The sequence below is a fragment of the Sphaeramia orbicularis genome, chromosome 17 (assembly GCF_902148855.1).
Source record: "Sphaeramia orbicularis chromosome 17, fSphaOr1.1, whole genome shotgun sequence".
In the NCBI taxonomy this organism is placed as follows: domain Eukaryota; kingdom Metazoa; phylum Chordata; class Actinopteri; order Kurtiformes; family Apogonidae; genus Sphaeramia; species Sphaeramia orbicularis.
Window position 1 is genome coordinate 24,151,451 of NC_043973.1, and position 13,181 is coordinate 24,164,631.

General features: G+C 38.4%; 1 protein-coding gene across 2 annotated transcripts; it reads left to right on the forward strand.

The window, feature by feature from the left end:
* The first annotated feature begins 6,652 nt into the window (after positions 1-6,652).
* On the forward strand, positions 6,653-12,803 carry fam131aa (family with sequence similarity 131 member Aa). 2 transcript variants are annotated; one of them, XM_030161361.1, is made up of 5 exons: positions 6,653-6,895; positions 9,345-9,456; positions 9,801-9,977; positions 11,523-11,660; positions 11,816-12,803. In XM_030161361.1, exons 2-5 carry the CDS (start codon positions 9,366-9,368, stop codon positions 12,364-12,366), a joined length of 957 nt encoding a protein of 318 aa, XP_030017221.1. In that variant the 5' UTR covers positions 6,653-6,895; positions 9,345-9,365; the 3' UTR covers positions 12,367-12,803. The 2 variants fall into 2 exon arrangements, with proteins under 2 accessions (XP_030017221.1, XP_030017220.1); XM_030161360.1 differs by lacking the exon at positions 6,653-6,895 and adding an exon at positions 8,767-9,042.
* The last annotated feature ends 378 nt before the right edge of the window (positions 12,804-13,181 follow it).

Here is a 13,181-nt window from a genome sequence, read left to right on the forward strand (position 1 = left end):
AGTAATTATGCGTTGTTTTGTCTATAGTCCAGCCATTTTCTCCAGCACTTTATGAAGATATGTTCCTTGAGCTGTAGGTAATAAGTCAGTCTTTCCATACAGTACATTTCCTCTATTATAGTTAGCCACTGATCCTCACGGGGTGCATCAGTTTTGAGCCGCTTCCTTGTAATGGCCTTTTTAGAAGCAATTATAAGAATTTTAAAGAGGTATTTGTCTTCTTTTTCTAATACATGTTCAGGTAGCAGTTCTAGCAAAAAAAAAACAAAAAAAAACTTGGGGTCCTTAGGAATTGTGAGTCATAATGCCCTCAATCATTTCAAAAAGCCTCTCCCAGAAAGACAATTTTGGACATGTCCAAAAAAATGAAAGGAACATATATTTTAGAACATTAGACCAACATAAGTGCTGACCCAAACACCTGTCCACATCCACATTCTCCCTTTGAACATCATTCCTTACCTTAGACCACATTGGACCTGAGATTGTTGACTCACTGTCCTCACTGTAACTGTTGCTGTCTCTGTCTTGTAATATGTGCAGAAATGACCAAAAATAGTCACTTGCCCGATAAAGGATTAACAGTAGAGGGAGCTACTGAGTCTTGACAAGTAGTTTTGATCATAAAGTTAAATAATATATTTTTCTGTTCCAGTTGCCTGTTATCAAATAGTTTGTGTCTTTGTAGATCTCCTATGATCTGTAAGTTATAATGCACATGTGGAAATGATAACCTGAGGCATAATATTGACTTTACTTTTTTTCTTCAGAAATTTCAGGTTGTTCATAGTTGTTCAGGTTATTCACATGTAGGGTCATTTTCATACTGTATTTTTTCCTTTTTTTAGCACTAAAACAGAGAGACAAATTTGGACTCGTCATTATATCTTCCTGAGACCCAGCTATGCACTTTTGTCCTCTGTAAGGGACAAAAAATTCACAGTTTTACTTCAAAAATACTGTCCATTGCAAAGGACGTTCCATTAAAATAGATAAATAAAAAATTATTTAAAAAATAAATCTGAAAAAAACAAAAACAAACTGTTGCATTATGCAGTTTCCAATGAAGACAATTGTTTAGTGTAAAAAGCTAAAACTTTGACTTTGCTGGGTCTCAGGAGGATATACACCAGTGGTTCTCAACCGTTTTTGGCTCATGACCCCATTTTAACATCACAAGCCCTAGACATTCAAAACGGAGACATTTTTCTTGCTAAAATTAATTTGTTTTTGATCATGTAATAGTTTGCTATACTATGTTGCAAATAAACATTAATTTTAGACAACATTTAGTCTATATAATGTATATTATTATGGACGGAGGCAGAAAAGCCAGGTGTAGATTACTGCACAAAGTGAGAATTTTATTTTCCTTGGCCAGGATATGTACAGTCAGTCCAGCTTGGATTTACAAGGCTGACAATTAATACTGAACAAACAAGAACTCAAACTATGAATTATGAAAGAGCTGCAGCATCTGAAACTGACCACAATGAACATTTGAAAGATAAACAGTACCACAGTGCTTCAGTTTCAGCTTCACAGTTTGTCGTGTTTTTTATGGATTGTGATTGTCTCTCTCAACTCACCATATATTTTTAATTAGTATGTTTTTTATTTTTAATTTTTTTTTATCAATTACTAGAAATTTCAGGTGACCCCATTTGAATTCCAGGCGACCCCACGTGGGGTCCCTATACCCCAAGGTTGAAAAATACTGATATACAGGTTATTGTTGTATTATTTTACTGGTCCAGCCCAGTTAACCCTTTCATACATGAGTTGTTAGATCCTTTGTCAAGATCTTTTCTTGAGTGTTTTTATTCCTCATTAGGCGTGAAAAAACAATGCAACTGAGTTTTTTTTGGGTTTTTTTCATGGATTTACAAAAATGTCCACTTGGCTACACCATGCATTTTATACTTGAAGCACAGAAACATGCATTTAAAACCCAATATCAGAAAGTGATATGAAAACAATGATATAAAACCATTTTTAATGCTGCTAATCTGATGTTTTCTCACATTTTAACATACTCTAATACTAGTTATGACTCACTTGATTGATTGATTTGATTGACTGATGTATTTATTTTGAATATGAATGTCAAAACAGAAGAAAATAAATAAACGAAACACTTAAACATAAGACATATAATACATATTTGAAAAGGAGTGAGAAGAAGCAAAACTTATAAAATCCCACCCCTTCTCCTTAAATAATTAATATCAGTAATAATATTCCTAGTTCATGGAGATAATATGAAAAAACAAAACAAAACAAAACTGTAATTACAGTCTAACAATTAACAATTGATGTACACTCAAACATATTACTGCAGATCAGGTTTATCAAGAACAGCAAAGTTACAGTAATGGTTTGAATGTCAGTGTATTGGATGGTGCATGAGTGTCCACTGTTTCGGCTGATTATACAACTAAAACAACAAAACCTGTGAATATTCCAGAGAGCAGCTGTAGAATAACTGTCCACTGAAGTGAACACTATGCATGAAAGGATTAATATCAAATTGGCTTGTATGTGCATGGCCCCTGAACTAAAATGAGTTGGACATCCATGTTTTAAAGCACAGGTGTCAAACATGCGGCCCAGGGGCCAAATCTCACCCGCCAAAGGGTCCATTCTGGCCCGTACGATGAAAGTCTAAAAATGAACCTGAACAGTCCAGGTTGTCCAAATCATTTTGGTTCAGGTTCCACATACAGAACAATGTGATCTCAAATAAAAATAACAACACAATAACCCATAAATAATGACAACTACAAATTTTCTTTGTGAAAAATTATGTGGAAAAAATTTCAGTAAAAAAAACAAGATTACACTGTGAAAATATTTACATTAACAAAACTATTCTTTCACAATAAAATGCAAATGAATACATAAATAAAAACAAAGATGAACAACCCGAAATGTGCGATTTTCACAATATTCTGCCTGTTATTAAATGTTTTGTGTATTTATGGATCCACTGTGATCTGTAGTTGTGTTAATAATAAGAAATGGAATATTGTAGAAATTGTTCAAATTTTAGTTCCAAACTCCAAAATTTTAACAATATTCTGCCTGTTACCAAATGTTTATGTAACATTGTGTGTAATGTACATGTATAAATAATAAGTGAGGGGTGTCAAACTCATTTTGGTTCAGTGGCCACATTCAACTAAATTTGATCTGAAGTGGGCCAGACCAGTAAAATGTATATATTATTATGTTATTATATGTCAACTCTAAACTTTTCTCTATGTTTTAGAGTGAAAAAAGTAAATTTCCATTATGAAAAGGTTCACATCTACAAACTAGCCTTTCAAAAGATGTGAATAACATGAAGAAACTGAAAAAAATAAGCGTAATTTTAACAATATTAAGCCTCAGTTTATCATTTCCACATGTACATTATAACTTACAGATCACAGTGGATCTACAAACACACAAAACATTTAGTAACAGGCAGAATATTGTTGAAATTGTCCTTCTCTTAACTCTTTCCCCGCCAGAGCATTTTCCAGTGAGTTGGTAGCCAGCGCCAGCCGTTTTGGTCATTTTCACTAATCTTTGGAGGCTCACTGAAAATGTTGTGTTAGGAGTATGTGAACACTGAATACATCAAAAGAAAGAACAGAACTTCAACTTTTAAACACAAAAAACTTTTTTATTCTATCTTTATTCGTTCGTGAGATATAAACATTTGAATATTGGTCATTTTCAGGAAAAAACTGAATTTTGAGCAAAAAGCTGAGAAAATTGCATTTTTTTCAAAGATATTGATTTTCAAGAGAAAACTGATTTCCTATTTACATTTTTGACTCTTTCTTATTTACCAACAGTAACACTGTCTTCAAAATCACAAAATAAAATAATAATAACAGCAATAATAATAACAAACAGCTCTAAGATATCCCATCATTCCACAAAATGTTAGGGGAATCCACACCAAACTTTAGACCAAACATCTTGTAAAGCACCAGGTTCCTTCTAAACTTTGCACATTTACATACATCAGTTATAAGTCTAACACATAGTAGTTTAGCTTTTGGATATAAACACCTCAATATTCCTCATTTTCAAGAAAAAAAGAAACAAATGCACTAAATACTGTAGATTTCTGGCCTTTGGCTGCACCAGGTCCTCCTGTTGGACCAGCTGCTGTGTTTGATCTGTAAATAATTATATGGACATCTAGTTATTTATCTCTGTATGAATATATGTATTTATTTATTTCATACAAAAGCCAAATCCAAAAGTGTCTTCCATGTGTCCTGCTGACATTCTACAGCTGAATCTGTTCTGTGTCCTCAGTCTGAATCTGAACTCACTCTAACAGATGCAGACTAGCTTTCCTTTGTCTTGTCCCATGTCTGTATGTCTGTCTTCTCCTTGAATGTCCACTAGAAATGTCTCTTTTCTCTTCCTCCTGTCTGTCATTTTCTCCGTGTTGCTCTGTGCCCCCGCCCCCCCCCCACCCGCACCTCCGTGTCGGACCTGAGCCGCTCCGTGTTTCCCGTGTTCCGTGTCCGTCTCCCTCACCTTCTGTTTCTCCGTTTCTGTCTCTAAATGGTTCTTCTGTAGCTCCATCATATATTGAATTGTCAGACTCTGTCTCCATAATCATCTTTAAGGCTTTTGAAACTGCGCGCGGTTCCTGCAGTCTTCATTTCCTCCTTCAGTGACTGCCGCTGGATGCGTTGCCATGGGATACGGAGACTCCAGTGCAAAAACGTTAAACCCGGCCCGTCATTTTTCCGAAAAAGCTGCTTAATTGTTTGTTTTTGGACTAAGGAAAGTAATTCACATGATCCACAACACCTCCAACTACAGTATAACAGTGAAAACACGGATTGACGGAAAATCTCGTCATTGGCGGGGAAGCGTTGGGAAGCAATTGACGGAATATCTCGTCAATGGCGGGGAAAGAGTTAAGACATTTCAGGTTGTTCATATTTTTTTTAGGTTATTCACATTTTTTGCAAAATTAATCTTTGTTTTAGTGTAAATACATGAAAATATTTACATTTACAAAGAGAAAAATTTGGAGTTGTCATTATTTCTATGTTATTATGATAGTATTTTACTGGTCTTGCCCGCTTGAGATTGAATTGGTCTGAATGTGGAATCTGAAATAAAAGTACTGTTAATATTTTAGTGTAATTTTTGCATTTCACAAATTCATCCCAAGGGCCAGATTGGACTCTTTGGCAGGCCGGATTTGGCCCCCGGGCCGCATGTTTGACACCTGTGTAATAAGTTGAGGCATAATATTATTAAAATTGCACTAATTTTTGAAATTAAATTTCTGTTTTTTTAGGTTATTCACATCTTTTTTGTAAAATGTTAATATTTTCATAATATAATTGGAGTTTTTTTTGTACTAAAACAAAGAGAAAAACTTGGATTTGTCATTATTTATAAGTTATTAACCCTTTCATGGATGAATTATAAGAACGTTAGACGAGATTTTTTTCCTGAGTGTTTTTTTTTTTTTTTTACACTTTAGGCAAAAAACATATATATATATATATATATATATATATATATATATATATATATATATATATAGTTACTATATATATATTGTAAACTATATATATAGTAACTATATATATATATATATATATATATATATATATATATATATATATATATATATATATATATATATATCAAACTATATATATATCAGCCGCTAAAGCCGCTAAAGCGCAAAGCGTTACTTTCGCGTTATGCACGACATTTTTTTGTCCGCCCCCCAACATTTTCTTTGCCCTCCAGTTGCCCCCCCCACTTGTAAAATCCTGGTGCCGCCACTGCACTCAAACATGTTACTGCAGATCAGGCTTATTAAGGACAGCAAAGTTACTTGGGTTGGTAAGGGGTCACCATTGGTTCTGGGGGGTGTGTGTGTGTGTGTGTGTGTGTGTGTGTGTGTATGTGTGTGTGTGTGTGTGTGTGCGTGTGTGTGTGTGTGTGTGTGTGTGTGTGCGTGTGTGTGTGTGTGTGTGTGTGCGTGTGTGTGTGTGCGTGTGTGTGTGTGTGTGTGCGTGCGTGCGTGCGTGCGTGTGTGTGTGTGTACTTTGTGTGTCACAAAATCTTGTATCATAAAATGTGAATTTCTTTCTTTTTTTGTATTGTACTTATGAAGATGCACAATTAAAATAAATTTAAAAAAAAATGTCTAAAAAAAAAAGAACAGCAAAGTTACAGTAATTGTATGAATGTCAGTGTATGGGGTGATGCATTAGTGTCCACTGTGATGGCTGATATGGAACTAAAACAACAAAACCCATGAATATACAAGAGAACAGCTGGAGAAGAACTGTCCACTGGAGTGACCACTGTGCATGAAAGGGTTAAGTCATTATTTTACTGGTTTGGCCCGCTTGAGATCAAACTGGGCTAAATATGGCCCCTGAACTAAAATGAGTTTGCCACCCCTGGTTTAAAGTAAACCTCATGGTCTGTCTGGTCGCCCTGCATGAGCCAATATGTGAAAGATGTGAAGTTGAACGGAGCCGCAGTGCTTTCTAGGACTCCAACTGCGGGTGTGTGTATCTTGATCTGGGCTGCATGGGGAGGGGGAGACGGAATGTGACACCGCCTTGCGCTGATGACGCGTGCCATCGGGAGACATTTGGACAAGCCTATGTAACCCATATATCCTACCGAGCAACAAATGGTGCGTCTGTGCAGCGGGTAGACCTGCTGCTGGAGTTTAAGGGGGTGGGGGGTGGTGGGGGTGATGTTTCCGGCGGCTGTGTGTTAGTAAAGGTCCATCACAAAGCCCCGCAGCTGCAGGACGAGCCGCGCGGTGTCATCTGTTGATCGGATTGGAGACAATTACGCGCATTATCATCATGAGCCGCGGCGGTCACACTTACAGGTAAGCACCGAGTGTCGACTCAATGACGCAAACACACACACAAACACAAACACGCACACACAAGGCGTCGTTGGAGCCGTCAGAGTGCATGTAAAGGGCAGCGGCTCTTGGCATCTGTTAGTCCAATGCAGGTATGGGAGCCATTGGTATGCAGATGCAGATCAGAGGTTGCCAGGAGACCCGCAGCACCCACGCCTCTCATTGCCTTATTTTTCCCCCATAATTGCAGGCTGTGCAGGCCTGCAGCCATCAATGGCGGGATGATGTGCTATTCAGACGTCAAGTGTGTCGCTTGTGTTGCTTAAAAGCGCCGTAATAAGACCAAAAAGACTCCATATCTGCCATATCCAGGCTTGTGTTTGGCTGCATGTCCGCAGACAACTCGATCCCACTTGTTGGTTCTGTGAGTCCCATCACACCAGCTCTGGGGATGTTAAACGACCCATCAGCCCCAAACAGTGTCTTCACAGGTGACTTAAGACCTGTTATTAATGTGACAAAGACGCACAAACACAGTATATATCTGCAAGGGGTAGGCATACGCAAAATAATTACAAAATTATGGAAAATAATAACCAAACCGGCTGTCTTTTTTTCTACTTGGATGACAGAAGCATTAGTAGGATCAGCACAAAGAAAAACAGTATATATAAACATTTTAATCTGTGATGTATATGCATGATGATGTATATTCATGAGAAATCAAATAATAGGCTTTATTCCACTCAAAATAGAAAATAGCAGTGTTAAATAAACATGCAATGAAATATTTCATAGTTCTTTGTGAGTAAGCATTCACTAACTCAAATTGTTCACCGAAATTTAGTTATATATGGTTAATTAGCAAATCTATAAAAAAAAAAAAACAAGTCATAATTTTCATGTACATGCAGTATCAATAGCTTCCAGTCTATCCACTGACAATGGCATAAAGACTTAGAAAAATAGCAAATATATATGTTTAAAGGACTGGAATCAAATGTTTTACATATTTCCTCAGTAAATAGACCAAGGCTTAATAAATGAAATTGTTCTTAGCGATATATTACTGATAGATCTAGCATTAATTGAATAATCTTGCATCTCCAAAAAAAAAAGAAAAAAAAGAAGACATGTATTTGATCTGTATCAGTTGAGAGTCTTCCTATGGGTTCCAAGATTATTTTGAGGGACTGTGAGATGTTGAACAGAATATAAAATTGTATTAATAATCAGTTCAAAAGTGTTACATATGATAGAGCTTTTTGTCTTTGTGGCCTGAAGACATAGAGGACTGTCAGAAATGTGAGCTGTCCATGGTGCTGAAATCTGTGTGTCTGAGCTGTATTCAGGAGCTGTGTGAACCTCCTCGTGGCAGATGTGTTGTGTTTATCAGGGCTGTGCATGGTTGATGTCTGCAGCGCTCACAGGTGTGTTTTGTAGCTGAAGCTTTCCTCTCTGAGGAGCGCTCAACGTCATTCAGGCTGTTTGTATGTTCATATCACTGCCTCCCAGGTTCCTTCCTCCTCGTGACACACATTTACTGTCATTTTTGACTTTACATAAGCCTTCAGCCACAGCCAGGAGCCTCCTCTTTGTTAGCTGCTTTAAGAGCCAATCTGTTCAGGATTATCTGTCAAGTCATGCACGTGCAGAGATGTTTAAAGGCAATTTTTCTTGTTGAGACAGAGGCCCTCTTAAAACAACCAGACCAAATCATTCTATTGCGTCTTATACTGCAGGCACAGATTTAGATCTACCAGCTGTATGGAAACGTGAGTTTGTTTTGGACAGAGTTAGTTAGATGGCGCTATCACTTTTAATAGGGATTAGCAGCTTTTGGGTGAGGAGGTCTGTCTGGAGCTGCTTAGCAGAGACGTTCACACGCCATATGTTTGCCTGGTTGCATAGAGAATGCCGCCACTGCCTCAACCTTCCTCGACCCCAACCATTCTAACCGGTTTCACCGGCTTACCATGGCTTTAGCATCTGTGCAGTAAATTTAGGGCATAGCTGTTTGCTTGTCTGCCTGCTGCTTTAAACCAGTGAACCCAAGCTGTGATTTTTAGTTGAGGTGGTTGGCTGAGCTGTGACACCATCTCTGTATGGCCACAATGAGGCTGAGATCCAGGAGCAGAGAAAGGAGGGAGAGACATAGAGAGGAAGAGGTAGGATCAAGTTTGTGTTAAACAGACCTGCAGTTCTACTATGTTGTTTGGGCAAACACACTGCTGTTTGTCAGTGTGTTTGTCTGCTGAGTTGTATTTGAGTTGAACTTCACTTTTAGATGCTTTATACAGAACCTGGACACAGTAAATATTTGTAGAGTAAACCCTGTTTTAGGAATGCTGAAATAGATGGCTAATCATGCATGTTGAATACAAATGGAGACAAAACAGAGTTGATTTTTCGCGTTCATGCACTGGCACAAACAGAGGAGTTTGACTAAAATGTAATGTATTTCTTCCAGGTGAAATTTGAGGAGAGTGAAATGATTCCAAAGTCAGGAAAATCTCCTGCAGACTCAAGAAAAGGTGTCAGCATCCATGAGTTCGCAGCACTTGCCAGATCCTCCTTAAATGGTAATCATCTTTTATGATTTTTTTTTTTACATACACACTTTTAATTTAAAATTTGTTTTTATTATTTTATTTTAAGCAATGAAACAACTTTTTACAATACAAAATGTAAAGTTAAAGGCATCATTGAACCAACAAGGACAAACTATATATATATTTATTTATATATGTAGTTAATAGGTCAGTAAACAAATAAGTTTAAGAAAATATATAACAAAGAATTCACTCATATTTTAAATGGCTATCCTCTTCTCTGAATGATTTTTTTTCTAAATCTAAACACATTTAAGTCATCCTGTCTACATGTTTTACACTGTGACTTCATTTTTCTCCCTCTCTGTGTCCAGGTATCTCTCAGGCAGTGAGAGATCATGTGACCAAGCCCACCTCCCTGGCTCAGGGCCGGGTCGCCCACCTCATTGAGTGGAAAGGCTGGCCCAAACCGGCTGACCCGCCGCCAGCTGCCCACTTCAGCTCCTACTGCCATCTGACTGAGGGAGAGAAGGAGGCGCGCTTTGCTGCAGGTATTCATTCCCAGACCTGGTTTGTTAAAAGTACACGTGCAGTGAGACTATCTGGTGTCTGGTGTATGTCATTTGTTTGTTTGTGTGGGCATGTGTATCCTCTTACTTAGCTTGGTTTAGTTCCAGCTTCATCTTCTGGCTGACTCCCATCTTCTTTCATGCACCTAATCCCTAAAACTTCTGAATGTCAGTGGTTCGCCCCGCCCACTGCGCCGTCTCATGGGTGACGGCTTGTCTTGGCAGCAGATGGTGGCCTATTAGACACTCTCCCAAAACACTTCACTGCCCACCAATGGTACAACAGCTCCTGTTGTTTAGCTGTGACTCATCCTTTCTGGCGCCGGTGACATCGGCATGGTTTGATCAGGAGAGGGGAGGGGGAGCCTGTAGAAGCCGATGCAGCCTGTGTACGTTAACACAATATAAAGTCCTCACATTCTGATCGACGGGCATGTCCACCAACACTCCCGGGCTCAAAATAAGTGTTTTCATGCTTTTTTCACAGTGCAGTGTCAGGATGTTTTCACATTATTCTTCTTAAAGAGGGAAGGTTTCTCTGAATCCATCAGAAACCAGGGTTTGGAAGACAGATTTAGGAGCAGAGCTTGGTTGAGACAGTTATTTTGCAACCAGGTAGGGTCTAATATGCAACTTTTACATGATGTGGAAATTTGAATGCATCACAAATTTGCATAAAATGGAAAAAAAAATCAACAGTGTTTACATGTTCAGAAATTCTGGATTTTTTGAGGGATGTCATTTTTGCTTTATTATTATTATTATTATTATTATTATTATTATTATTATTATTATTATTATTATTATTATTATTATTATTCCAAGCAGTTTATATTTATATGTTGGCCTTTGCATTTAGACTTGAACAGGTGATTACAAAGATGAACAAACTGGATGGACAGAAGTTTAGTAAAAAAAAAATTCAAATTATAAGACTTGAAAATCCTGCTACCATATATACACCTCAGAAAAAAATGTAAAGACCACTGTTTTTAGTATCTATAGGAATTAATGCTTTTTGTTTATTCTAGAAAATGCTGACATTTCACTGAAATTCCAACTATTATTACTCATTCATTACTTTAAAAAAAATGTTATCTGGTCAAAATAACACAAAATACAGTGTTGCAAATTATATACAGAAACACCATCATATTCATTTTTCAAAAATACTAGTTCAGTATTTGGTGGAACATCCTTTATATTTCAGTGTTTTCATGCAGTTTTTCACATTGCTGTTGGTGTTTTAAGATAAGATAAGATATGCCTTTATTAAACCCACAAGGGGAAATTCCATTAAGCCACTCCTGGAGCAAAAATGCAAACAGGTCGTTTTTGTTTTCATGGTCATCCATGTTCACATCTGAGTGCTTTTTAAAGGGGTTCAGATCTGGATATTTGGAATCTCTAACAGTATCTCCCTGAAGCTGTAGATAAAGTAAATCTCACTGAGTTCAGACTGCAACTAAAAACTACTTCAAACATCGCTTCGTCTGCTGATTATCTATTCTTTTATTGTCTTTCAAGGGGTGGCTGAGCAGTTTGCCATTGCTGAGGCCAAGCTCCGTGCCTGGGCATCTATAGATGATGATGATGAGGAAGATTCCAATGATGAAGACTCCAACACCAACGGACAGAATCATACCTTTACCAGGCAGAGCTCAGGTACTCATGGTCACTGCACATTCATTCATTTCATCTCATTTCACTTCACCTTTATCATTTCTGTACCATCACTGACCAAACATTCCTCATCTTCCCATCCATCCCCTGATAATCTATCCGCCTCCAGGTGTTCTGACTCTTTGCTCCTCCCTCAGACGCCGCCACGTGCAATCCTTCATCCGGAACGCCACACCAGCCTGAGGTCAACAGCGTGGCCCCGCCCTCCGGGACTCCTCTTGGCTCCAGCGGCAACAGCGGCGGTCTACTTTACAATCGGCCTCCCTCTCACAATGACCCACATTTGTCCCAGACCAATTCACCTACTTTACCCAGCGACTGCCTGAGTCCATTCTTGGAGGAGGAGGAAGAGGAGGAGGAAGAGAGGCTGGATGAGGAACAGCCCGCACCATTGCAGGAGCACCATGGTGAGGTTTGCGTCCACCACAAACCTGAGTGGAGGCCTCGGGCCAGGAGCAGCAGGTTCGACTCCTGCTACTCCACCTCCCACTCTGAGTCTCCTGGAGAGGAGGATGAAGAGGATGAGGAGGAGGAAGGCAGTGTATTCCATGAGGTTCGGGTGTGGCATTGCAGCCCGAGGAGCTTCTTCTCTGACCGTGCATCCTCTGGAGTGGCTTCATTTGACGAAGAAGAGGAGAGGGATGAAGAAGAAGACGAGAAGAAGGAGGAGAAAGAGTATTTAATGTGATTTAATGTCCATCTTTGTGTCTCTTGGGTCACGCTTACACTGCAGGCAATAATCAGATTTATTCATTCATATACACTCAAATTTACAGGTGAACTGCACCAATCACATAAAATCTGAAACCATTCCATTCAGATCTAGACCACCTCCAGATGTGGTCACAAAGCAGATACAGATACTTCTATGTCACTCTAGATTGACATTTATCATAATTTAGCACCGATTGGATTGAGTTAATGAAAAAGTACAGTTCTATTTCTCTTAATTCTCATCAGATCTTAAATTTACTGGCTTCCACTCCACATCAGTTTATAAATAAAACCAGAAACACAGACTTCCATGGCCTCAAGGTTTATTTCAGTACAGATGATTATTGATTCACTATTGTTCTTTTGTGTAATATCTGATTCTGACCAAGCTAAAATAATTAAAAGGATGAGTGATTAATCTGAATGCCTGCAGTGTCAACGTAACCTTGGAGATTGTGTTGGTTCTGGATTTGACATAATCTGTTTCCCCTTTTACTGTAAACCTCCCTCCACCTCCTTATCTCCTTTCCTTCTTTAACCGTGTGTCCTCCACTCGCTGCCTTCTGTCTCTCATCCTCCGAGCCTTTCACGTACTGATCTCGCTCCACGTTTATTGCTGCCGTAAACAGTATACCATGTTGGAGAGTTCAACCAGAATGTAAAGCTGTTGTTCAAACTGAGTTTTGTACAGTTTTGTGATCAAGTCACGTGTTGCTATTGCATTGCATTGGTTTTCTATGGATATTTTGTAGTGTTGTTTTCCTGGGTCATTCCGTCATGTCGGTTGGG